The sequence below is a fragment of the Giraffa tippelskirchi genome, chromosome 4, assembly GCF_054371585.1.
Source record: "Giraffa tippelskirchi isolate mGirTip1 chromosome 4, T2T-mGirTip1v1.2.pri, whole genome shotgun sequence".
Lineage (NCBI taxonomy): Eukaryota > Metazoa > Chordata > Mammalia > Artiodactyla > Giraffidae > Giraffa > Giraffa tippelskirchi.
In genome coordinates this window covers 208,809,964-208,837,440 of record NC_137278.1, presented here as the reverse complement: position 1 = coordinate 208,837,440, position 27,477 = coordinate 208,809,964, and the positions used below count along the sequence as shown (strand labels likewise).

Genomic DNA, 27,477 nt, shown 5'->3' with positions numbered 1-27,477 from the left:
AGGTCCATGTAGTCAGAGCTATAATTTTTCCAGTAGTTATGTATGGATGTGAGAGTTGGACCATAAAGAAGGCTGATCGCTGAAGAATTGATCTTTTCGAACTGTGGTGTTGGAGAAGATTCTTGAGAGTCCCTTGGACTGCAAGATCAAACCAGTCAATCCTAAAGGAAATCAACCCTGAATATTCATTAGGACTGATCCTGGAGCTCCAATACTTTGGTCACCTGATGCAAAGAGCTGACTCATTGAAAAAGACCCTGATGCTGGGAAAGATAAGAGGGCAGGAGGAGAAGGGAGCAACAGGGGATGAGATGTTTGGGTGGCATCACCGACTCAATGGACAGGAGTTTGAGCAAACTCTGGGAGATGGTAAAGGACAGAGAAGCCTGGTGTGCCACATTCCTTTGGTCCCAGAGTCAGACATGACCGAGCAACTGACCTCCTGTTCCTAACATGCTAAGGTGTTTTAAAATCTGTTGGATGTTGAATTTCATTGTGAATATTTTTCTGCATGAAATGTGATTAATTTGTTAATTCAGTTTACTACTTCGAAAAAATGTGATCCCAATCTTGTATCCCTAGAATATGGTTTGTTAGTAACATGTTCAGCATCTTTGGATGGATCTATGTTCAGGCATGAGACTAACATCAGGATCATGCTAGCTAGCCTTACAAAAATTTGTGAAATCGTCTTTTCTGGAATTTTGTGTATGGTTGGCAGTATTTCTAAAATGTTGGTAGAATTTGTTGCTGAAGCTGAGCCTGGAGTCTTCTCTGTGGAAATATTAAAGAGTCAACATTTAAACTATGATTTTTTTTTTTTTAAGGGGTTTGTCCTTGTCATCTAAAAATTCAAATTCACTAACATAAAATATTCACAATATCCTTTTAAGGACTCTTAATGTCCACAAGATCTATATGGATGATGATTTCCTAAGTGTCTTTTTACCAAAGATTTCTCAACTTCATGTATTTTTCAAGGAACCAATTTTTGGCTTTATCTTTTTGTATGTTTCTTATTTTCTGTTTTTTTTTAATTATTACTATTGTGCTTGCTTCCTGTTTTATTTTCTGCTCTCATCTCTATTCCTTTATTACCCTTCAACTGTGGTTTTTCCTATTTAAGATAATGCTTAGCTTATTGGTTTTCTGTCTTTTCTCAGAGAAGCACTTATGGTAATAAATCTCCATCTAAAAATAGCTTTAGCTACAGCCCACTTTTTTTTTGCGGGGGGGGGGGGGTGGGCAGCGCCATTCGACATCGTGGGATCTTCATTCCCTGAGCAGGGCTCAAATCCATGCCCCCTGCCTTGGAAGTGCAGCGTCTTAGCCACTGGACCGGCCAGGGAAGTTTCTGCAGCTTGCAAGCTTTGACATGTAGCATTTTCATTAACATCCAGTTAAAAATATCTCCTAATTTCTATTTCTTCATTTGACCCTTAGGTATTTGAAAAACACATTATTTAATTTACAAAATCATAGGGATTTTGTACTTACCTTTCTGGTATTGATATGTAGCTTAATTGTACTAGGGTCAGAACATACTGTGTGTATGATTTCAATCCTTAGAAATTTGTTCACATCTTAGGGCACAGCAAAAGGACCAATTTTTGGTAAGTGATTCCATGTATACTTTAAAAGAACATGTATTCTGCAGTTGTTGGGTGTATTGTTCTATAAATCAAAAACAGAAAACTCTACAACTACAGTCATCAAATGTTTCCTCTCCTTTACTATTTTTACCATTCACCGAGAGGACAGGCCACTGCACGCTGACCACAGGATGGCTCCAACCAGCGTGCAGATCAGGGCAAGAACATCCACAAGTAGTCTGCAGACAGTTGGCTGGGAGCAAGGGACAGCTAAAGCACAGCGGGGGAGAGCGGGAGGGAGGGAAGAGGGGGAGAAATCGACCCAACAGCCCTGGAAATGCTGCCCCTCCCCTGGCTGCTCACAACTGTCCCTGAGTTTATTCAAGGAGAGAAAAGGATCGTCTAAGATGCACAAGAGGTGAATTCTCTCTCGCTGCGCCCTCCTTGCTCACCTGGAAGTCAAAACTAAACTATATTCTCACTTTATTTTCTTCATGGCACGGACTATATTACGTGATGCTCTTGTTATCTGTCTTATCTGTTCCTTCTCATCAGAATGTCAGCTTCAGGGGACCGCAGACCGTGTCCTGTTTAGTGCTGTATCTGAGGACCTGCCTGGTTCACTGCTCAAGAAGGAAACGGGCTCCAAGTGGTCAAGCAAGCTGAGCTAAGCCACAGAGCTGGCAGGAAGTGGGCCTGAGATGTGAGTTTGGCTTTCTTCATCGTGCTCTCCCCGTAAAGCTCCCCTGGCTCTACATCGAGAGCCACAACGTAGGCATCTCTGCTGCATTTATTTTCTCTGCTTCTGGGGAAAGAAGCCATATTTAAATATTCCCCTCATTCATTCCCTGCTAATCAACCACAGCAATTAATCATTAAGCACCTACTGCTGTGTGACCCCAGGCATTAACCTCTGCAATTCAACTTCCTCATCCATGTAATGGGATTAATACTGGAACAGACTGCCTAACTGCTGTGAGGATTAGTGGTTAATATTTTTAAAGTGTTTAGAACATTGCCTGGTACATGGAAAGCACCATACAAGAATCCACTAAACAAACAAAATACACTTAGTGAGCACCTACTGTATGCCCAGCACTCTGGTGGGCTGAGGGGAGGAGCAGGAGACAGGACAGGTTCCCTGCACGCCCCTCAGATACGCTCACAGTGAAGGTGTCAGGGGCTTAGAGGTGAGAGCAGTAGCGTGAGTGGGTGTTTGCCGCCCGGCAGCCACTGTCCTAACCGCTTCCACACACATCCGCGCCCATCCTCACACACTCTGAGAGGCTGCAGGCGTTACAAGCCCCATTTCTGGGATGAGAGAATCGGCCCGTAGTCTCACAGGTGAAAGAGGGGGCCTGGACTCCAGCACCCATTCCGAGTTTATGCTCTCGACCACCACCCTGCACACGGTGGTGTAAGAACTGTTATCCAGGCTGTAAAACATCACGTAAGAGGCTGCTTCGCTGAAGGAAAAGCATAACGCAATTTTACATGCAGATGAACAATGTACACTATGCTGCTTAAACAAAAAGAAACATTTTACTTAATGTTCCTAATGTAAGGTTTCAATTTAAGCAATAAACACCTACCAAAGCCTTGTCTTTGGTTGTGATGAGGGAAGACAGGAACAAACTGTAAGCACTACATCTACAGAAAAAGCTTCCCTTTAAAATTCATATATACTATACATGGTAAACCATGTTTATATTGTAAGATGCCACCTAAATATGATTTGACCTGAAAAATCCAAAAAAATATATTAAAATGTGTAGGGAAGGAGAAAATAGATATTCCATCATATAAATACAAGGGGAGAAAAAAAATCTAAATTTCTTTCAAAAAAGGTTTTTAACTGATTTTCCACATTCAGGCCACTGTAGCTAAATTATCAGAACCTTGGACAGCACTGAAAGGACCTTTTCTCTTAAATGTTAAGGTAGTTCTCTTCCTTCCCTGCATTTAAAAATTCTGTCTTAACCTAACCTTACTGTTTCTCATACACAGACCGATTCCTTTCTGTGCAGAACTTACTGACAGCATTTTGTATAAATGTATATTTAGGTCTTCCTCTTACAAACAAAGCATTTTTGTCCCCAAACCTTTGTTTACCCATGCATATTATCATTATTCATATAATTAATAGAAATCAAAAGAGCACAAAAAATTTAACATTTAGATGCCAGCTGTCGCTGTGAGAGCTGCAGATCAATGCCTTCAGAAGCTAATGGACACAAGACATACACATGTAAAAATCTCAATTTCTGATTTGAGATTTACTAATAGCCCACATGACCTCGATCATTCCTCAAACGGGCTTCTTTCAGCAGTTTCCAAAGCGTTCTGGTTAGTTTCAGAAGTTACTGAACAAAAATGCATCTGGTATCAGCTTCCAAGAGTCAAACCTATGAGGCGTATTAATAGAATGGACATAAAGACAAATTTTAATAGTTTATGACTAAAATTGTGAAAACAAGTACTTCTGAAAAACTAACACCCGTTGTTAAGCTATTGAAAGACATCACTGTAAACGCTCGGATTCGACGTTGAGCGGAAAGGCCTTCCTCCGCTCTCTCTTAGAACAGACCAGGCTACAAAACTGAACTGCTTTGTCAGTTTGCTCCTGAAGGCAATAATACGGTCACAAAACTTGCTGTGACCGTTCTCTCTCTTTACAAACTCTGTAAGGCTGGGCTGCCTTTTTTTTTTTTTCTTTCCTTCTAAATGACTGATTGAGGTGGTGCTTTAATCCTCTGTAGCGTGTAAAACAAGGTTCTCAGAAGCTCCAAGTCCCTGGCAGAGGACAGGGAGGCTGTTGTGTTCAGGAATTAATGTGTCGGGAGGCATCAAACGCACCACAATGCAGCCATCAGCATGTTTTCACTATGCAAGCCCCGCATTTCCTATTTAGAAAACACACAGTCCTCATCCTATTCTGTATTCTCACAAGGCTCCCTTTGATGTATGTGTGTTTGTTATTATATGGCTTATACCGACATGTTTGTGTGATGCCACTGGTGTGCACACATCCATTGAGAAGGGAAAAAAAAAGAAGTGTCTATTGCAAACTTGTTAAAAGGAAACGGGACTCCCACTGCTTTCCCCTTTGGCCAGACTTCTAGTTAGAGACGAGGGGTTTAACTCCTTGTGTCCCGGAAGAGAAGGACTTCTTCGTGCATTCTGGATTTTGCAAAGGATTCTTTACCGACGGAATGTCACAAAGGACAGAAGTAAACGTTATTCATAGATGACTACAGTTGTAGAAGCTGGCATTTCTTCAGTTATATAGAAGACATTAGACCGCACATGGGAAAACTTTTATTTTGTTTTTAACATGCTTCAGCTGTTGTTTTTTTTTTTTTCCACAAAGCAATTTAAGTACAGCTACAAAAACTTAGGAGCACTTTACTTTGGGACAATCGGTATTTCTGGAAAACTTCTGGTTGGGCCTTTGCCATTTTCATTTTGGAAGGTTCAACAGGAACTATGCAAGATTTCACGCGACAGTTTACTTTAGTAACATGGCTGTTCTAGAAGACAATACATTTTAAGCATCCACAACACGACCTGCCACGAGAGTTTTTGTTGATTACATTAATGATCTGGGTGGTTACAAAGACTTTAGTGCTCATTTAATCCAGTTCTACCTCTGAGTGTGTGCATACTGACAAGACACGGGTCAAAATGCCCCTGCTCCCCCCCAAGCTACTTTTGCAATTCCATTGCCCTGGCCAAAACTGAGTGGTACCTTTCTGAGACCGGTGCTTTTTAAACTGAGGAAGACCCAGATGAACCTTTAATGCTGAGGTTCTGCACACACAGACGACTGTGAGATCTTCCTTCCCGCTTACAGCCAGGGCGGTGGTTGACACAGGCACTGGCTGGTAAGCATCAGGGGTCTGGGGACGTCTAGGTCTAGGGTGATCTGGAATGGGAAGAGTTAATGGCCCACATGTCCCCTCACCCGCTTGCTCCCGCCACATTCCAGAGGGACAGGGCTCAGTGACAACACGGCCCAGGACCGAAGTGAAGAGCGAGGGCCCTCTATTCTTCGACATCTCTCGAATTAATTAACTGGAAATGAGTCTTGTCAATGTTTTGGAAAGGCAGAAGGGGTGAAAAGCGATTGCTAGAATTAATCACAGTGAGAAACTACTTCAGCCACCTGCCAGAGCCCAGAAAACCCCACAAGAGGAGACAAAGAAGGGAAGGAGTGAGTGGACCTGAGCAAACTTCCAAGTCTTTGCCAAAGAAGGGACATGCAGTCAGCGAGAGGAATTTATTATCTGCAGCCACAGTAAGTACAATCTATCACTGAAACGCACGCTGTATTCCACGGGGACAGAAGCACACCAGACAGCTACATTTTAAAGCAAAGGATCAACAGAACACTCAAGCACTTTCACTTTTAAGCTTATATGCATTTAACTCTATTATCTAGAAGATTCACAGATTCTTGAACGTGTACGTAATAAAATCTTCAAACACTTGCGATTTCACATACTGCGAAAGAGCCAGGAAACAGATTCCAAAAATTCAGATTTTTTGGACGGAGAGTTCATTCACTAAAAGGGGGAAAAAAAAATTGCAGATGTAACAGAGCTATTTACAAGAACCATCAAAGGAAAAGAAATACAAGAGAATTTTGGTCAACGACAGAAATAACGGAAAGAAACCTGAAACAACCCATTCAATATCAAACAAGGAGTTTTCTGTTCTTTTCACTGTAGTCAACATTAGCTATCTTTTAAAGAAGGTCTAATTACTGCCAGAAATGTTTAGACCACGTGAAAACTTTGATATGCCTTTTCTTTTTCTCCCCTAGAACAAGTTTGAAATTTCAACTCTCTTAAGAAAAAGGCAGGGTAAAACCTGAACAAAAAGTTATTTGCAATTAAATGTAGGGCTTTCTTTGCCGTCTCAGGAGGCAAAATATGTCCACCTGTGTTCTTATGAAGCGGTCGTGTCACGTCGAAGGTGATGGGGGGGTGGGGACCACTTTCCACAGACTGAAGGGGGACTAGTCCTCCTCCTGGAATACTTACCAGCTGAGGGGTGTCACTAGTCGACTTCAGAATCAGCTTGTCACCCCTCTTTTCAACTTCAAACCCCATTTTCTTAAGTAGGGATGCGTCTGCCAGACCCTGCTCCTCCATCTTCGCAATCAGGTCTTGGTTTTGGCTGTTGTCTTCCGTGAGGTTTCGGATGGCGTACACCACCCACTGGGTTAGAACTGGGAGAAGAGTGAAGGAATCTGCCAACATGCTTTCACCTGAGCATCACTGGAAAAGGAGGAGAAGGGCAGACGACCCTAAAGACCCAGAATCAACGAACACTTTCTCCTGGAGGATGTGCTTTGGAATATGCACGCAGAGCGGGAAATAATTCAAAAGGCGGACAATGCACATACACACCTATGTCCAACACTGTGTGGTCCAGCAACCAGCACAGAGACATACTGGACTGAAAGAACAAAGGAGGAGGCAAAGGCTCAGAGCAGCCACACAGGAAGTATGTGAACACAAGCACGTATGCGGGAGTGTACGCACGCACACACGTGTGTGTCTGTGTGTTGGACAGTTTTGTTACTGAGTCACCAGGGATGGAATAAGAGCATTATAGAATGAGTCACAAAGACGGTAGGGTAGAATCAGGCAAGATCATCACCTTGTTTAAAGCCCAGTTATAGCTAAAAACTGTCTCCTGGGAGTCACCATGGAATTTCCCTCATTCTGTATTTTAAAGACGAGAAGGCCTTTGAAGGCTTCACTGTTTAGTCTGAACGCGGTGCCTCACTGTGCCCTGGCCCTGATTTAGGTGTTGGGTACGGTGGCCGTCCCGGCACACACAGACAACTCAGGAGGAACACAGAATCCACGCGCTCTTTTCTGAGGTCTACACTTAGAGAGCTGTGGGGACCTCAGGAGGGCACTAGGCGGCCACTGTAACGTCCTTCCATGAAACTGCTCTAGTCTTGGGACCAGGGACACAGAGAAATGCCAGTAACAGTGGGCCTGGCACCCTCTGTTGGTTCAGAAGGAACAAAGTGCCAAGAGTGGAATAAACACTTTTTCCAAGGAACAGAGGCCCCACTGCCCTGTGATCAGACGGACAGTAGCAGGAAAAATGAGCCCTTCCTCCTTGTTACCAGTGTTTCCCACGCAGGCCTGTCTGATGCCACCATCGAGGCACCTGCTCCCCTAAAGGCGATCAGGTGGGTCCCTGAAGTCAAGAGTCCGCGCTCCTGATCCCGTCCCAAAGCCCGGCTCCGCGGTGAGGCTTCTCTCCTCAGCACAGGAGTCATACAGAAAGGCCTCTGTGTGCACAGAGCGCAGGGACCAAACTGCCCCTCGTTTGCTGACCTCGAAGGAAACCAGCAGAACATGAGCCTGTCGACTTGGGTCAGGCAACCAGAACACAGGAAACCGGCGGCTCTGGGCTCAGGAAGGGCCTCCTGGTAGCTCCCTCTTGGTTCCTCTGACACGGCCCGCAGTCACGAGCACACACGGACCCCACACGGGATGGGCTCCATCAGGAATGGCTGTGGGTCTGCAGGAGGCCACGACCCACTGGTCTCTGGAGGCGGACCACCAAGACCACCGGTGGGTACAAATGACCAACCTTTTCCAAAGGGCAGAGAATGGTGGCTGATGCAATCCTAAGATAACTGTCTGTTTAGTGGGAAAAATGCTCTCATCTCGCCAGGACTGTCACCCTCTCATGACAAAGCCTTCCGGAGATGAATCCACAGACTCTCAAACACATACAAGTTGAACTACTCCTTCTTCTCCACAACCACCAAACCCCCACTTTGTGACGGGAGAGAGAATGAAAAGGATGATCCTGGGCAATGAAGACCTTCAACACATTAGTGACCTTCTCAGCAGGGATCACTCACTACAATTCACTTCTCACACAGGATGACATCATCATCACGCAAACCCATTTCCTCCCTTGTTGCAGAAAGAGATGAGGCAGGGATCAAGAGAACTGAGTGGAGGAGTGAACATCTAAGGCTGAATCTGGGCAAGACCGTGTGTAAGCCTGGAGCTGGATTCCAGTTCCTGTGTGTGACAACTCTCCAATGCTAAATGACAGGCGCAAAACACTTCCTTCTGAAGCTTCCTGGTTATTCACTTTAATTGAAAGAGAGAGAAGGGAAATTCCCATAAATGCATTGACAGTGCCTCACAATTGGAGGGCTGGCTAGCTCTGCAATCAGGGCATCAGATGCCAGCCTTGTCACCACCAGCTGCCAGTCCTGAGTGTCTCTGGAGGAAAGAGCCGTCTTCCAGAGCTTCGGACTGTCAAATGATCTCAGTTCCAGGGCAAATGACACCCCAGGCTCCGGCAACATCAGCTCGCCAGGCGCCCCCCGCCTTTCCACATGCAAGCCCTGACTTGGGACCCGCTCCCCCTGGCCAGCCCTTGCCAGCCAGGGCGTGCAGCTGAGACTCCACTCCTGGAAGCCCACCCGCTCTGTCCTGGCCAGCCCCAACACCAGCTTGAGCTGGGTGTGCCTGCTGAGTGTTTCCAAACATTCTCTCCCTTTTCCTTTTTCCTTTACCGGCTCTCATCACATTGTACCTGCTGACCTGCTTATGCGTCTGTGAGCTGCTGGAGGGCAGGAGCCACACTGAGTCCATTTTCTCATCCCCAGCAGGCAGCTAGACCTGACACACAGTGGATGATGATGTGTGTGCTGACATCCTGGGAGCTATACTGATTTGTTCGTATCTCTGTCCACCCCAACGCCCTGTGAGCTTTTTACAAGCCAGGAAGATGGCTTATTTACCTTCTGTCCTCTGCTCCAAGCATGGCGCTGGAAACATTTGCTCGATGTCCGAGTGAGCGGACACCACCTCCCACCCACCATGTCTGTGTGTGTGAGTGTGAATGTGTGTGTGTGTAGAAGGGGTGTGGTGGCAGTGCAGTGACCCACACAGGCTGTGCTCTTCCTTTTTGTTCCTGGTGTGGTTTCCTGACTCAGGGCTTCGCAGGGTAGATTAGATGAAAGTAAACCAATATAATGTAACTCGGGCAAGGAAGCTGGACCGTGTAAATAAAAGGTCCAGGATGACAAAACACAGGAGAATTCCGGTGTGGATGGATGGAAGGGTGGGTTTCAGTCACGTTCACCAGGGAATAACCCTGCACTCTGTGGATATCCTGTAACGGTGTTTCAGCATCTTACCCCACTGTTCACTAGCTCATTTCTGTAGAAACCTTACACAGTCACTACTTTGAATGGAGGAAAGAGTGAGATTAATGACGACCGTCCTGATGACCACCCTATGAGCGTCCAGGCGCCCTGTGCCCAGCTGGGGCTCTGGGGACAAACGAGACCGTCACCGTCTCACGGGGAGCAGGCTCCTGGCACAGCCTGACAGGAGCAGCACTGGAGCCCAAGGCAGAAGAGCAGCTCAGTCTTCTTCCGAAACCGAGTTTAAAGGGCGAAGAGACGGGTAAGGGGAGAGCGTGGGGGGGTGGGGATCTGGGCAGTAAGGCCACACAGCCCCGGCAGGGTCAACCTCCCAGAACGCTGAAAATCGAAAAACACTCAAGAACAACAGCAAGACCCTCAACACACCTCACTCAGACGTGTACTTCATGTTTATTATTTATTTATGTCATAAGTGAAACCAGCCTTACTTCCTCTCCCAGGCGGACTTCCCCAAGTCCTGCCGGACACTCTGCGTGGTTAGACGTGAAAGGTGTGTGCTCCATCTTGACCTAAGTGAGCACCGCATGTAGGGTTTGCGCTGTCCGCCTATAAACCAAATACCACACCGATATCCTCCAATGTGTGTCTATTTCCAGTGAGAACATCCTGGCACTACTGTCTAGGGTCTCTGCATTCCTAATTTTAAGTTGTTTCCTCACAACTTCTGTGTTGAAGAGAAGCGGGGAATCCCAGCCTCCTGGGCCCAGCTCATGAATATGTACGACTCCCCTCGTTAGGAGCCGGAAGGGCCTGCCGGCGCCCCTGCAGACCCAGACAGCCTGGAGGGTCACAGGGAGATGAAAGCGGCCCGGTTAATATTCACATTGCCCTCTTGTTCCCTCTCTACCGAGACAGAAAGCAAGCAAGAGGGGGGGAGAAAATTAAACATCTTCCCGAGTCTCTAATCCTACCAACACTCCAAGAGTTTCATTGTCTGCTCGGCTTTAGAAAGAGAGCTTCTAACGTTTCCATAGCTACTCCAAACAGAAGGCGTGAGCCTGTTTGTAACAAAACTGCCTTCAAAGAACCCTGCAATCAGCACTGGAGTGAGGACTCGACAGTCCTGCCGGCCCTTCTTCAGAGCACGTGGTGCCTTCAAAGAGCTAGTGGTGAGCGCTTGGACTGAGCACCTGGAAACCTTGGGGCCTGGAGATGTGAAGTGAGACGTGGTCCCCGGACGGAGCACCTGAGTGGCGACAGCCATGCGTGTGTCATCTGCGCGTCACTGGCTCCACGCTGAGCCCTGCAGCCTCGCACCAGGCAGGTGAGGAGACAGGGCAGGGCAGGGGATGCGGGCTGGGAGACAACTGGAGACAGAGAGAGATCCCACGACCACAGCATTACTAACCCGGGGTTAGGATTTACGTGCCAAACTCACTCTTAAAAATTCAGGTCAGGTGAGTTAGCACACTGATCCTGGGACTGCTGATGAGAACGCCTTTCATGTGACTTTCAGTCACTGGGACCAGTGCTGCCTGAAGCCCCTCAGGGGACGGGGACGGGGGCCCGCGGTGACAGGGGCTCTACCTGGCCACTGTGCTCGGTGTCTAGAGGCTGCTGAGAACAGGCTGCGGGAATTACAGCCTGTGTTTTTGCATGGATGCAAGCTAACAAGTTTCCATATTTTTAAATTAACTTACTTTGGCCACACCGTGCAGCTTGTGCAGTCTCAGGTCCCCGACCAGGGACTGGATCTGGGCCCTCGGCAGTGAGGTCCTAACCACTGGACCTCTCAGGAAGTCCCTAGTTTTCATGTTTTTAAATGGTTGGGGGAAAGAATAAAAAGAAGAATACCAATTTGCCACACACAAAAATTATTTGAAATTCAAATTTCAGTATCCACAATAAATAAAGTTCTATTGTCACACACTCATACCCATTCATGTACGATTCTTCTATGGCTGCTTTTGTGCTGCAGCAGCTGAGTTGGACTGCTATGATGGAGACAGAGTGCCCAGCAAAGCCGAAAACACTGATTAAATGCAGCCCTTTACAGGAGAGGTCTGCCAAACTGCCCTAGAACATGGAAGGAACCAATAACTACTCACTGAATGAATAAATGAATTTTTCAAAGTACTGGCACTAAAAACTTACAACTATCCGCTGTCGCTCGGTCGCTCAGTCGTGTCTGACTCTGCGACCCCATGGACTGCAGCGCGCCAGGCTTCCCTGTCCTTCAGTATCTCCCGGAGCTTGCTCAAACTCATGTCCATTGAGTCGATCATGAGATCTAACCATTTCATCCTCTGTCGCCCCCTTCTCCTCCTGCCTTCACTCTTCCCCAGAATCAGGGTCTTTTCCAATGAGTTGGCTCTTCACATCAGGTGGCCAGAGTACTGGAGCTTCAGTTATTTAGACTAAAACAATTTAAATGCTGAAAGATTTTACTGACTTCTCACAATATATGTGTGCACATACATAAACTATGTAGTATCTATTTATGGATTTTTTATATATTAACATGTCTATAGAGGTATAATGTGTATATATTTAATATCGTATGTATAATAGGCACATAACAGATACGTGTGCTATAGATAATATCTGTAGTTCATTTTGCTTCCAGAATATTTAAAACAATTATTTTTAGACAACAAACCCATGTACAGCCAGGGGTTTACATACTTGACAAACTTTCCAAAGCACAGTACTTAGCAGGGCACAGGACACACGTCAGAACCTCGTATAAAGCTGCCCCGAGGACAGGCTGCCCCAGGCCACCTCCTGAGGCTTCCAAACCACGTCGTCACCTGCCCTGAGACTTCCCTCGACATGAGGATGCTTCGGAGGTAACGTCCCCATCTAAGCTAGTATCTTCTCAGACTAATTAATATGGCGGAATTTTTCAGAGTGCAAAGCAGTAGTTCTGTTTCAAGACTGTTCTGAAACGCTTTACGTTGCTGAAAATCAAAATACCTCAAAATACAGCAGTTCCCGCCAGACAGAGGGGACGAGGGCGGGAACGGGACGCTGAGGACAACAGTCCTGCCTCCCCCTGGCCACGCGAGTCGGGGAGACCGTGAGTGCCTGGGGGGCCGTGATCCCAACCCGGTCTGCAGGAGTGCCCTAACCAGCCTCTGCTCTGCTCTTCAAGTATTTACTTTCTGAGGAAAAGAATAAAAAAGGCATTTCCCAAACTGCTGCCAGGGAAGGCCAGGCCCCACCAAGACTGCTGCTGCCGGAGCAGGAACCTGTGCAAACAATCCACAGCGGGCACTGGAGCAGAGCTGGCGGGGAGACGGGCCCCTTCGGACAGTGGGCAACCTGCCTGTGACACAGAGGACCCAGGAGAGAGGGTGCTCGCAGAGGAGACAAGTCTGAAAAACACCGCTACTGTCCGTTAACGAGGTGCAGCCCCCATCTGCAGGGTTGAGCTCTGCCTCCAAATGTCAGGACACTCCGCTGCGTGGTGACCCGCATCCAAGCTCTGCCTTTATCTCCAACCATCACATCGCCCAGTTAAACTACAGGCTCTCCTTACTCAGAGTCCTCACTGGGCAGACGGCATACCGGCCCCCTCGCAGGGCGCTGGAAAGCAGCGTGCATTCAGTCACCACCACAAACCACCCGTGCTGGCTCTCTCCTCCTCCTCTGAATTGCTGGTCTGTCTGGGGTCTAATTTCCCCCCGTTTCTGCATTTTAATCCGAGGGCACATCTCTGCGGCACAGGTGTGTCGACGCCGTGCCGACACGGACCGCTCAAGGCTCTGGAGTCCACCCTCGCAGCGAGTGCAAGGCGGCGTATGTGCGCTCTCGCATTCGCCAACTCACAGCTGACAGTCACGACTGAACACGGTGAACAAGCACCTGCGAGAACAGGGGGGAGTGAAAAGCGAACGCGCCCGTCACTCAGTCGTGTCCCACTCTTCGTGACCCCATGGGCTGCAGCCCACCAGGCTCTTCTGTGGGGCTTCCCAGGCAAGAATATGGAATGGCACGGGTTGCCATAGCCTTTGCCGGGGATCTTCCTGACCCCGGGATCGAACCCTGGTCTCCTGCATTGCAGGCCGATTCTTTACCAGGTAAGCCACCAGGGAAGCCCCAAGAGAAGAGCGTGGGGGAGCAAATTATTGCCAGATTCGAAAACTGAAGGTCGCAATCACAATAAAGTAATACACTCGTGTTTCGCAGGTGCTACAGGAAGGAGCAGAGTCTCAGTCTTTATTGAGGCAGAACGTTGTCTCAGAAACACCTCTGGTCTCAGAGCCACAGCTGCTTTTCAGCCTCCAACTGCCCAGGGAACTCGAACATCAAAGGAAGTGGCACAGAGGCCCAGGGGAACGCTGCTGATTTCTCACAGAAAACATCCCAGCACACAAGTGTCCACCAGAGAAACACAACCCGACTGCGTCTGAATGATTCTGAAACAAAGGCTGCATTCACTGGTCTCGGTATGCGCCTCGGTACACGGCTAACTTCCCATCCACGACAGGGGGGGGAAGGAGCGGTCACAGCTCGAAAGCTTCTCTCCGCTCGGGAGCCAGAGCCGTCCTGCCGTCTCGTCTCCCCAGGCTCCCTGCGTCACCACGTGGGCAAGGAACCGCGGAACCGCTGTCCTCAGCCTGGCCCCGGCCGGGATGAGCCCTCCGGCCCTCAGGGCCCAGATGGGTCAGGCGCCGGCCTCCGAGGCTCACCGCCGTTGCCCCGCCTCGCGGCCTGTCAGCATGGGGTGAAGTCACAGAAGACAACACCCAACTCGGCCTGCAGCCACCCTGCGCTCCCCACCCCAAAGCCCTGTGGCCGAGTGGGGGCTGGCGGGCAGGTACCTCACGTCCATGGGCTCTGTGGGAAAGGACCCTCCGGCCCTGAAACTAATTCTGTCCATGACACACTCCGGGATCATCTCACCACTTCAAAGCGCCGCGTGGTGCGGCCGTCGGTCTGGCATCGGCCACACAGCAGGTTTCGGATTGGGACAGAGCGAGGCCGCGTCTCACCCAAACCACACTAAAGGGCCGGGCCCCCAGGCGGCTCCGTGTGTGCTCGGGGGCTCTCGGTCACTCCTGAGATTGACGAGCTGCTGCACGCGGGGTGCTCAGTGCAACCTGGCACGGGCAGGGCAGGGACGGCCACCCCAGGGGCCTGCCCCTCGCTCCCTCCACTGCCACTGGTCACTGTGACCCTTCTGTGGAACATGTGCTCACCGTGTGTACGCTCACCCAGGAGGCGGCGGTAAATGCTGCAGGCGCCTGGCCTCCGTCTGCTAAGAAGGGAGGACCCCCGTTTTGCCAGAGCTGAGCGGTACCTGCGATGCTACCGCCCCCCGTCACACCACCTCAGCCTTCGGGCTCCGGGGAGACATCCAGGAGAGGCCTTCTGGACACAGTAAACTGCTCAAGGAAAGCCAGGACCCAGGCTCCGCTCACATCAGGGGCTCCGCTGGCGGGTGTGATGTAACCGGAGGTCACTGGGCTCCGATGGCGAGAAACTTGTGAGGAGCAGCCAGAGGAGGCAGGGACCCTCAAGGGCCCGCCGCCAGGGGAGAGGGTATTTCCACAGCACTCTGCTCTCTGGAAGAAAGGACTTGCTGGCTTGAACAAATTTCTAGCTTGCATCAATGTAAGCAAAGCTTTGCAGGGGAATTAAGTGTCTCTCACATAAGCCACTGCTATTTATCTGCATGAAGTCATAACAGTAATAATAAGTGTGACAGAACTAGCGGTGTGATCACCCGCCAGGGCCCCTCCAGGCACTGACAGAAAGTCTCCACCTTCACCAGCACAGCACTCGCAGGAGGTGATACTAAACCTTCTACTGACGAGAAAACAGACCCAGGAGGCGGAGGACTCGATGGGGTCGGGCCTGGTCTGGGCGCGGGCTCCAGCCCCTGCCCCTCTGCCCTAAGCCCTCCTCAAGGACCAGTCCACGAGGGGAGACCTGGAGGAGGCCTGGAGCAGTCCCCTCGGGCCAGCGTGACTGCAAGCTTCTGAGCTCTGCCTACACATCAGGGGAAGGAGCGGCAGGTTTTATAAGACATTTGAAACACAGTCCCTTTCTCTCAAAAGATAAAGTAAGCCCTCGGGTACTGGTCCGAGTGACTACCTCCGCACGACATCTTCGTAAGTAACAGCGAACAGTTTAAAGTGAAATCAAGGTTTGGAGTAAAAAGGCGTGCGTGCACTCAGTCACTTCATCGTGTCCGACTCTCCGTGACCCCGTGGGCTGCAGCCGCCAGGCTGCTCTGTCCATGGGGATTCTCCAGGCAAGAATACTGGGTTGCCAGGCCCTCCTCCAGGGGATCTTCCCGACCCAAGGATCGAATCTGCGACTCCTGGATCTCCTGTACTGTGGGTAGATTCTTTACCAATGAGCCACCTGGGAAGCCCAGAAAAAAGTAAGTAACCACATCTAAATTATGGAAGATTATTGTTTGTCTGGTACTAACAACATCTTTATATGAATAAAGCATAGCCAGGGGTCAAAAACAGTTCTCAAACGCAAAGGCTTACATGAAGAACACAAGCAGTGTGGGGCTTCTGGAGGGTTCTGGGCTGGAAGAGACCCAGCGGGCTCCCAAGAGTCAGCACACTGCACGTGCAGGCTGCCCAGCACCCGCACCAGCTGTCCTTAGTCCAAATGTCACTAACATCTGGACACGATGAACTCCACAGGTCACCCAGCCCGTGCGGGGGGCCTCTCCTCCCGCCAGACACAGCAGCAACCCGAGTCAGCAGGCAAGAGCGGCCGGCCCACAGGTCCGGACAGGCACAGACCCATGGACGCCTCATGCTGTCTGCGTGCATTGTGGTCACTACCAGGTGAGCTGAGGGCTGGGCGCACAGATGATTCTGTCGCCCTAACTAAGGGAGGAACACTGCGGTGTCCACTTCACAATTAAGACGACCTTCAGCAGGAACTGAGAGCGTGCAAATGACTCCAGTACTCATTGGAAATAAGCACCAGTGATACCTGATCCAAGCTGGCTGGAGTGGGGATACAAACGTCTCAAGCCCTTCCTTGACACAGGTCTTTTTAAAACTTCTAAAGTACTGGCTGTCCCACATTGGGGGGAACTTCACTCAATTTCAGAAATCTAATATTTCAACATGTTTTCCCTCTCCTCTGTGAACAACACGCTTCTTGACACTTACACTGGAATGAGAACAAGTGATTTAGATACAAACGCAAGCTTCCACTGTTAACACACATCCGGCCTCTCAGGATCTAACCATTATCTGGTGCTCGTCTGACAAACACGAGGTCCCGCGCTCGGTGCCGGGATCCGGGCACTAAGGGGACACGCAGGTCCCCGCCCTGTGGCATTGGTGTTCTAGACGGGGCGGGGGGGGGCGGGTACCAGCCTCAGAGAGACAGACCTTCAGGCTGATACGGTCAGGCATGACCACAGGAGGACAAGGCACGGATGAGGGAGGTGGGAGACGGCTTCTCTGAGGAGGAGACTGAGCTGAGAGCTCAGGATAAAGAGAAGCTGGTCACCAGGTATCCTGGGAAGACAGTAGTGGTGCCAGCCGTGTGGGACCTTGAGATAGGAGACACAAGCCGGGCAAGGCTGGGGCTGGAGGCAGGATGCTGGCAGAGAGCAGGGGTCGAGGCCAGAGGCTAGAGGAGTTTCAGGCTGTAGGAAGGAGTCTGCATTTTATACGATGAGAATCCACTGAAAGAAGTGAAGCAGAAAAATTAGGCAGCTCTCTTTGGCAGCCATGGAGGGTGGCTTGGAGGGAAGATGGCGTGGGAATGGGGACCAACTAGCATCCGTAACAGCAGGAGTGAGAGTGTGCACGAGGAAGGAGCTGGGCTTAGATTCCAGCGTGGCCAGCTTAAGCTCCATGACAGGGCAAGGTGGCTTCCCAGGTGGCGCAGCAGTGAGGAGCCCGCCTGTCAGAGAAAGCAGACGCAGGTTCCATCCCTGGGTCAGGAAGACCCCCTGGAGGAGGACATGCCAACCCACTGCAGTATTCTTGCCTGGAGAATCCCATGGACAGAGGAGCCTGGGGGGCTAGAAAAAGCCAGGTCACGCAGGTTGATGAAACCCCGTCTGCTCAGCTATCAACAGAGGTTAGTTCTGCAGCTGCCACCACTCACCTGAGAAGTGTTGCCCATTCACGGCCTCTCATGAGTCCCTGTTTCTCAACCAGCATCAGAAGCCACAAGACGCTTTCATTAAACACAAACCATTTCTCAGGTCTTCATTCTCCCTGTGCCACTCTCCAATGAAGGGACAGAGAGTCAAGGTGATCACCGTGGAGGGAGGCAAAGCAGAGAGGTGGGCAGGTGGATGTTCACCTGTAAACTCAGCTTCAGCTAAGTGCCCACGAGGTGAAGGCCTGACACCGCAGTCCTCCTGAACTTCCTAGAATGTTCACTGGAGAGAAATAAATACACTACTAACTGGTGTAACAGCTACAATGTGAAATGATGGGGTAAATGGAACAATAAAAAGGGGCCTCATTTGAACTGGGATTCTGGCAGACTTCTCTCAAATAAATAAGGTTTAACTCTAACTGGGAGAATGGCCAGTGTAGACGGAAGGAGACCCCAGGAAGACCGACAGCAAGGGAGCCACGGTGACGAAGGAGAGTCAGGAAGGGCTGCCTGACCCTGAGTGTGGCAGTGTGTGGACCGTTTAGTGAAAATAAAATTTAAACTTTAAATGGTGTTTGTTAAATCAACCACCCAAAGGAGCAGACCTTTAAGGACAAAAACGAATGGCAATAAATGTTGGCATAAAGCTTTGTTTCTGGTCTGGAATGAACTGTACATGGTGGCACTTAAAGCATTAACAGTGACCCCTGAGGAGTCAGACTAGGGAACAGCTCATCTCCGAGCCGGGAGGGTCAGGTGACTGACAGGGCCTCAGAAGCGCAGCTCCCACCTTCTCACCAACCCAGGCGGGGTGGAACAAGGGGCGCGCGGTCACCTGCAGCCACAGGGTTCACGCTAAGCACCTCACCTCGGAAAAGGACAGACTCCCGTTTTCTAAGTGACGCAACAGTAAACCTCAAGCAATCTTGATTTCTGTGCAAGTAAACAGGCCAGAGCAAGACTGATGCACTCTGACCTCTGAGAGGAGAGGAGACGGCTGAGTGAGGCAGGCTTAGCAAGACCCACGGGTGGCCAGGCCTGTGTGCAGGCCCGAGGTCAGAGGGTAGACCATGCACTCTGGCCTCTGTGCGTGTAGGAGACACATGCTGCTCACAGCCTCCACACGTGGACATTTCAGTGTGGTGATGACAGTTTTCATTTCAAGCTGCTGTGATCTTCACAATGTAAGAAAACAAGATGCGCACAACCAAAAGCCAACTAGACACAATCTGAAGGAGTATAACCTGAAGCATTTCAGTCTCATTTCAAAACAGCTGGACCAACTGCCAACACACCTGAACAAGAAAACAGAGTCTACTTTTGTGAGTGTCTCATTCACAACAGGACATCCCACTCCTCCAACTTCTGGCTTCGAGGGCTAGGGAACCAGTTACTAGGATACCGTAGAAGCACCATTAAACCGTTGCTAGGATACCATAGAAGCTCCATCAAACAGTTGCTAGGATACCATAGAAGCTCCATCAAACAGGTAGGGCTCCTGCCCCCTCTCACTCTGAACGGGCCTGGCCTGCATCTGTGGAGCCTGAGGGGCGCGGGTGCAGTGTGGCGGCAGAGCACCACCCATCCTTAGCCCCATGCCCACTCGCTGCACACAGGGACCCAGGGAGGCCTCCGTGCACCCGCCAAGTCACGCCCATGCTTGTTTGCTCTGGACGAGGACAGAGACTTGGTTTGCACACCTTCAACCACACTAGGTGAGGGGTAAGAGCATCAGCGAGAGGCTTCAAAAAACCCATGTCTTATAACTGGGAAGCCAAACCCAAAGTTTATCTCTTTAAAGCCAAACAGCAGTAAGAGGTTTTCTAGTTTTAATTGTCAGCTCAACAAATGAACGAAAGATCACTGAATGACCACTAGCTGCGTGATGCTGGGGGGACAGAAACCAACGCCAGGCATCGTTCCCCTCCAGAGGATGGAAGACCTATTTCAGCAGGAAGACTTCCTGGCCATGCGAGCGTCAGGATGGGCAGAGTAAGACACGAACAGCAGGCATGCAATGAACACAGCACAAGCACTTCCCTGGTGTGGGAACTCACTGATGCCTTTATAAACAACAGCAAGGTCAGCCAGCTGTGCCAGCCTGAAATGTTTGAGGTGTTTCCCTGAACGCCTCCCTCTGGCAGCGGCTCGGCAGGCCCAGACATAAGCTAGACTGCTCATGAAAAGAAGGACGGAATGGAGCGTGTTTCCAAGTTTCCAGTAAAATTCCTTCATTCCCCAAGATGTGGCACTGTGGCCCAGAATTTCCAAAACACACACACGAACTCCACAGATTCCAGGGAGTCCTGCAGCAGATGCCTGCTTCCCACAGGTCCGACACGTGTATGTATTACTTAGAAGACTTCTCTCATGTAATAGGTATTTAAGATGCTGCAGACAGAAATACACTCCGGGACACACTGGGGTGACACTCCTGGGGTGTGGGGGTCCGACGCAGGGTGTGCAGTATGACACAGACCCTGCCCGGGACAGACTTTTCTGGAGGGAAAGGTTACACATCCAGGGGTCTGCGTGTGCTACGCTCATGGAGGAGCAGAGGAACACAACTGATGCACAGAGAGACGAGGCGCTCGGGCTCAGCGCGGGGGTCGCGGGAGAACGCCAGGAGGAGGACATGCGTGGGCCGGCAGAGAAGTACCTGCTTTCCAGGGTGGCTACCACCTCAGGGCTTCGGTATCCACCTGGATGACTACTGAGGCCAGAGCAGAGCTGGGCGAGGGGACCACGCGCTAGACATGCTACAAGACTGGAGCCAACACAGCTGCACAGCCCGTTGTCGCCCCAGAAAGTTCACCTGAGAAACACTGTGAGGGGGGCAGGAGGCACCTGCACAAGTCTGGACGCTTGAACAAGGAGCGCGGCAGACAGTGTTGGGCTGGCCCGCGGCCCCCATCCAGGAGCTGGCAGAGCCAGCTGTGCTCGGGGAACCAACCCCGTGAGCGCCACTCTTCCCATCTGTGAAATGACAGTGCTTAACAAAGAGGCCTGTTAAAAAAAGGAGGAAAGAAACCGCCTGTGCAAGGTAATGTAGGTTAAAGGGTATATACATATAGCACAGGCTTTGGGACCTAGAAACTACTCGATGATTTCCAAAACGTCAGTGTGAGAAGCAACAGAGCGCACACCTCCTCGCGTACATCCTGACTGGTTTTCTCACGGGCGCACATCACACGAGCCCACTCAGATCGAGACAGAGAACATGCCCAGCTCCCGGAAGGCCCCTGGGTACCACTCCCCACCTATGTCCAGCCTCCCACCCATCAAGGTAACCACCATCCTGACTGCTGCTGTCACAGATTAATTCTGCCTGTTGTTAAACTTCCTGTACATAGAGTCATAGAGCGTATTCTCTCTTTGAATCTGGCTTCTTTAGCCCTAAGCTATGTTAGTGAGACTCACCCATGTTACACAGGGCAGCTCACTCTTTACTGCTGTATAGCGCTCTGCGGAATGAATGTCCATACTCTTCTACGACTGCTGACTATGTGGGATGGTTCCACTTTGGGGCTATTATAAACACTGTGACTAGGAACACTCCTGCACACATCTTCTGACAGACACATGTACGTACTTCTCCCGGGGCTGCATCTAGGGGTGCAACTGCTGGCCCACAGGGCGGGTGGATGCCTAGAGTTAGCAGACACTGCCAAAGTTTTCCAAAGGGATTTTCCCAGTTGACGCCTCCCAAATCAATTCATCACAGCTCAGGCTGTCCCACACCTTAGCCACCCCTTGGTCCAGTCATCCTCTCATCAGCCCTTCTGGTGGGTTCCTGGCTGTGGGTTAAACGTGCATTTCCCTGACGACAGAGGATGCTAAGCTCTTTTGGTACACTTCCTGGCCATCCGGGTTTCCTCTTCTGTGAGATGCCGTGGGTCTTTTGTTCATCCTCAGAACCTGAATTATCTTTTGTTGTTTCACAGCAGTCCTTAAATTAGTATGGGTATGAGTCCTTTGTCAGATATACATTTAAAATGCAAATACTTTTTCAAAGTTAGTGCTTTCCCAGTTAAAATTTTGATGTCTTAAGAAACCTTTGCCGGTTCCAAGACAAGAACCATACTTTCTTATGATTCCTTCTAGAAGCTCTTGTGTTTTGCCTTCCACATGAAGGTTTATGAGTTATCTTCAATTAATGTTGGTGAATGGGGTGCGGTACGGGTGGCAGGTTTTTCTTCCCCGTAACGAATATTAAATTGGTCTAGCATCATTTATGGAAAAAGACCACCCTTTACTCAACTACAGGGGGCCTTTGTTGTGTATGTGAGAGCACATTTCAAGACTCTCTTTTCTGTTTTGTGATATTATTACTATTATTTAAGTTTTACCAACTGACCCACAATGTGCTCATAGATGACACTTTACCTTTCTCCTAGGCAGTAACAGCTGTAATAGGGCATCTGTACGACCACATGTGTTTGTTGAGAAACTACAGGCTGGGCACTCTGCACACGGTGCGTTTCACTTTCACCATAACCCTGTGGGGGCCGGCCCCATTTTAGGTAAATAAGCTACAGCCCGTAACACAGGTGAAGCGACGTGTTTAGAGGTTGAGAAGTGGCAGAGCCCGTGTCTGCGCAGCCCCGGAGCTGACGCTCAGGCCGCTGGGCTATCCATCCCTCCTGGACATGGGATGACTGGGCAAACTCTGCTTGGTTATTCCTCCTATGAAGTTACGTTTCTGGGCAGAGTAACACTTACAAATGAGGCTTTTCAATAAAAAAAGAAAGAAGAGAAGAGAAAGGAAGGAAGGAAGGAAAAGAGAGAAAAGAACAGAAAAACCCCAACCCAGCTTAGACGCTCATCCTATCCTTGTCCCCTCTTCCTCCAATAAAAACAATACATACATACATATATATATAAAACCCACATCAAGGACAACTGATCAAAACACAGATCAAAAAAAGAATCAAAGAAAAACATTTCAAATAAAGTTCAGCTGTTTCTATTTGGAAACAACAACAACAAAAAAATCCCACTTGCCACAATAAACTGACAAATAAGAAATTGACTCTGTGGTGGCGGGGCTGGAATTTTCCAATGGCATCTGCTACTGTATCATTACTGCGGGTCCCCGCAGGGGAACGGCGGATGAACAGCTGGGCTGTGTCCTGACGCAACACAGCCGCCGAGGGCCTTCCTTCGGCGTGAGCAACCCTTTGGGGTGTTGTCTTTTCCCTGGAACTAGAAATCCCAGTCCGTCACTAGAAGACACCTCCAAGAAATGGGGCAGCCAGCCTTGCAGCCCCGTTCCTAGCCTGGGGGAGTTGACAGCCATTTGCTTGGATAGGTCACTTAGAAATTCCTAATCCTCACGGGTGGTGGAGAAAGAGGAAGTCTTCCAGAGGGTCAGAACCGCTGACTTCCCACAGGGAAAGAGGATGCCTACCCTAAGGTAACACGAGCCCTCACCCCCAACCCATGGATGATGTGTGAGCACGCAACACAGCTGCTGATCCAAAGCAATCAGAGAACGGAGCTGTTTTTATTCACTGACGCTTACTCTCAGCTCTGATTCCTAGTCTAGGCATATGCAACATATATCGCTTTCTCTAACACAAAATACTGAAATTAAAGTTCAATGAAAGCTTGACTGGTGTGAGTTATTAGAAGGGGCTGAATCACCAAACAAAGCTGAAATAATACTGCTGCCAAACCAAGCTTATTCAATTCACAAAAGAATCATCAAATCCATGGGAAAAATTTCTCCTCTGCTTAGAACCATCCTCCCTACCTGTCAAATAAACACACACACACACACACACACACACACTTCATCAAGCTGCTGCTTTTTCATTCATTTGTTCACCGCCTTACTCAGTCACGTACCCATATAAAAATATTTATTGGACATTTAGTATGTGCCTATCACTGGCATATTACATTGAGATAAAAAACAGGAAAAAAAAAAAAAGGTCCCTGCCCTTATGGACCTTGGTATAGAGGGTAATTAAGATGTCAACGCACAAATACTCAGTTACAGACTGAGACAGGCTGAAGGAATAGAGCAGGCCCCAGGAGGGCTGACGAGGCTCTGGGAAGGCTTCCCTGGGGGGGAAGAGGAGGCTGAGCCAGGGGCGAGAGTTCAGCCAAGGGAGGAAGCTAACGACTTCCCTGAGGTGAGAAATCAAAAATTCGAGGAACAAAAAAGGAGGCATGTCTGGGGAATGCTAAAAAAGGGAAACCGGTCTGGATCTAAATGAAGAGGCAGCTGGGCCAGAACACACAGGACCCGTCAGGACACGCTGGAACCTACGGACACATTCTAAGCACAGTGGACAGGCTTGGAGGCTCTGTAAATAGGGCCAAATTGATGAGAGATGGACAAGAAAAGACACTGATGCTGGGAAAGATTGAAGGCCGAAGGAGAAGGGGACAACAGAAGATGAGGTGGTTGGATGGCATCACCGACTTGATGGACATGAGTTTGAGCAAGTTCTAGGAGATGGTAAAGGACAGGGAAGCCTGGCGTGCTGCAGTCCATGGGGTCGCAAAGAGTCGGACACGACTGAGTGACTGAACTGAACTTACGAGAGATGGAGGGGGGCAGGTAGAGTCCCAAGCCATTACCACCTGAACCCCACCATCACTCGCGTGACGGCCAGAACCTTCTCTACCCTACCCTCCTCCCCAGTCTGTGGAAAAAACTGTCTTCCAAGAAACCAGTCCCTGGTGCAAAGAAGGTTGGGGACCACTGCATTAAAACACTGAGATCCTGTAGCTATCCCAAATGCTGGAATCAGGCACACATGTTCTCACAAGCCAAACAGTCCTTCACCCATGAACCCATTTTAAAGGAAATTCTAAAAACAAAGACTTCAGGCAGAAAGAAAATGACCCCAGGTAGACAGACAAAGCTGTAAGAAGGGGTGAAAGGCAGGAAAGGAGTAAATATGTGGATGCATCTAAATGAAAACTGATTTTATGGAACTATGATAATAACATTTTATAGGGTTGTAAAAATAGAATGAAAATATATAATAACAGCATATAAGCTGAGGGATGCTAAGTGGTCCTATATTATCTGGAAAAGGGGTAAAGATCTGAAAAACATTATATTTTCCTTAGTCAAGGATGCATGTTATAATTTCCCAGTGAATTATTAACAGAATAGAAAACATTTAAATTTTAAACTAGAAAAAATACATGCTTATATAAAACAATTCAAAAGAAGCAAGAGAAAAATAAAACAGAAAGCAAATCAGAGTGGCTTAAATATAAACAGATAAGCAATTACATTAAATATGAATGGGCTAAATGCAATAGCTATAAGGCAAAGAAACTAGACTAAGAAAAAGTCAGCTATGCTCTTTACAACAAACACCTCCGATATAAAAAGACTGAAAATTAAAGGACTGTAATGGTTTTACCATGTAAATATCAACCAAAAATGAGGTAAAGTAGCTATATTCACGTTAGGCAAAAGCATTTTTAGAGATACAGAGGGTCACTTTACAATGACAACGGGGACATTTTTCAAGACCTGATAAATACTTTAATAATACTGCCTCAAAATATATAAAGAAAAATGCTATATAACTAAGAGGAGAAATTTAGAGAAATCCACAGTCATAGGCTGATTTTTAAAACATCTATCTCTGTAACTGATAAACCAAAATAGACAAAAGCATCACTAAAAATGTAAAAAATTTACAAACTTGACCTAAAAATACTGTACTCCACTACTGGAAAACCGATTTGACTTTTCAAGCACAGATAGAACAATTGCAGAAACTGACCATATAGTGGGGTCATAAAGCAAGTCTCAATACATTTTTTAGGACAAAGAACATCAAGCATGTGCTCTTTGATCATAATATATTTGTGTTAGAAATGAATCCCCCCCCAAATAATTCCTATTTGTTCAGAATTTAAGAAATGCATTTCTAAATAATGCATGGGTCAAAAAACCCCATAATAATATTAAATAAATGGGCAGATATACCATGATCATGGGTTAGAAGACTCAGTATTGTTTAGATGTCAATTCTCATTAAACTGATTCTCGCCGATGCAATTTCAATGAGTAGAGATTTTAAATTGTTTTCTTTGTGATGGTTTTATGCGTGTACATGTGTGTAAACATGTGTGCACATAAACACACAAGCACAAATGTGTAGACTCTGACTAGTTGGTTTTAAAACTTTTACAGGCAAATACAAATGACCAAACATAGCCATAATACTCTTATAGAAAGACGAAACAAGTTGGAAGGACTCAATTAACTCAATCAAGGCCTTAATCGATTGATCTACAGTATCTTGAAACTGTAGAAAGTGACAATACTTAAGACTATAGTACTGGTACAGACAGACACAGAGATCAATGGAAAAGAAAGGAGAGTCCACATCCACATATATGATACACATGGCACTCCAGTAGCCAATGAGTGTCCTTTTCAGTGACTGGGCTGGGACAATTCTGTGCTCTGACGGAAAAATACAGAAACAGAGCCTTACTCGCACCATGCATGAGCATCAATTCCGAGTGAATTACAGATCTAAATATAAACGGTAAAAATACAAAGTATTCAGAAGATAATGTAGATTATCATTATGACCTTAATGTATGAAAATGTTTAACAGGATACACACCCAAATAAACTAATCATAAAGAAACAGTGGTAAACTTGACTAAAAGTTAAGAGATTTTGTTAATAAAAAAACTATAAAGAGAATGACCAGATAAGTAACAGAATAGGGGAAAGGAAATATTAGCAGCACGTCTAGCTGACAAAGGACTTCTACCAAGAATATATAAAAATCTATTGCAAACAAATTATAAAAAGACAACCCAATGAAAAAATGGGCAAAAGGTTTTGATCAAGCACATTTTACACAGACACACACACACATACAATCCAAATGGCAAACATTTTAGAAGATGTTCAACCTAATCACAAATGCAGACGATAGAGCAAATGGGATCTTAACTACAGTGGAAGCATGAGGGAGAGTGGAGAGGAGGTGGTAACAAAAGCTAAATCCTAGTGTCAGGACAAAGTAAACAGCTAACGTCAGGATCTAATGATCAAGGAACAGCAGCAAAGCACATTACTTAGCTAGACAAAAGCAACAGCTAAGAGAGTGAACAGCAAAGTACTGGAGGGTGGGCCAGAGATTTCACTCTCCCATTTATACCTCTGGCATTAAAGAAGCCAACAGTAGTCTTTTGATGAGTAAAAAAACATAGGAGAGAAAAAAACGTAAGAAAGGAGGGTGGGAAAGGGAAGGAGAGGTAAGGAGGCAAGGTGAGGGTAATGAAGCAACACTTGGGGAAACTTCCCGGACAGCAGGAGCAGAGAAGAGCATGGAGGAGCGCTGGGTAGATTCGCTCTGCGACCTACATACGGCCCTGTCTGCTCTGAATGCTAGGGAAGCCAGGCTCTAACTTACGGCTCACATCTATAAACTGTATCCCTAAAAACCTGGAATTCCTAGGCTATAATGCCTTTTCATGTCTGACCATCACTCTTCCTTAGGCCTCATATTTTGGTACGTATCTTGTATCTTACGTATATCTTACGTGTCTTTAAAATCTAGTAGGCCTTTATGAAACAAAAGTCCAAAGAGTTACTAAACATACATAATACTAAAC

At 48.1% G+C, this 27,477-nt stretch overlaps 1 protein-coding gene and 1 long non-coding RNA gene across 6 annotated transcripts in view; one reads left to right on the top strand and one right to left on the bottom strand.

Moving 5' to 3' along the window:
- Positions 1-4,890: 4,890 nt before the first annotated feature.
- Positions 4,891-27,477, bottom strand: part of ATXN10 (ataxin 10) — a 149,138-nt gene continuing 126,551 nt past the window's right edge. For 2 of the 5 annotated variants that reach the window (XM_081594943.1, XM_081594945.1), the window contains 2 exons: positions 6,638-6,825; positions 4,891-6,157 (listed from right to left, as the gene is read on the bottom strand). In XM_081594943.1, the coding sequence (XP_081451069.1) occupies positions 6,155-6,157; positions 6,638-6,825 (191 nt within the window). In that variant the 3' untranslated portion in view covers positions 4,891-6,154. Of the gene's footprint in view, positions 6,158-6,637; positions 6,875-22,809; positions 23,065-27,477 lie in introns of those variants that run through there. The other 3 variants (XR_014083351.1, XM_081594942.1, XM_081594944.1) reach the window with 3 other exon arrangements.
- The window catches only part of LOC145546853 (uncharacterized), a 32,556-nt gene continuing 24,421 nt past the window's right edge, over positions 19,343-27,477 (top strand). The window contains exon 1 of the long non-coding RNA XR_014083352.1: positions 19,343-20,902. This is a non-coding gene — a long non-coding RNA (uncharacterized LOC145546853). The remainder of the gene's footprint in view (positions 20,903-27,477) is intronic.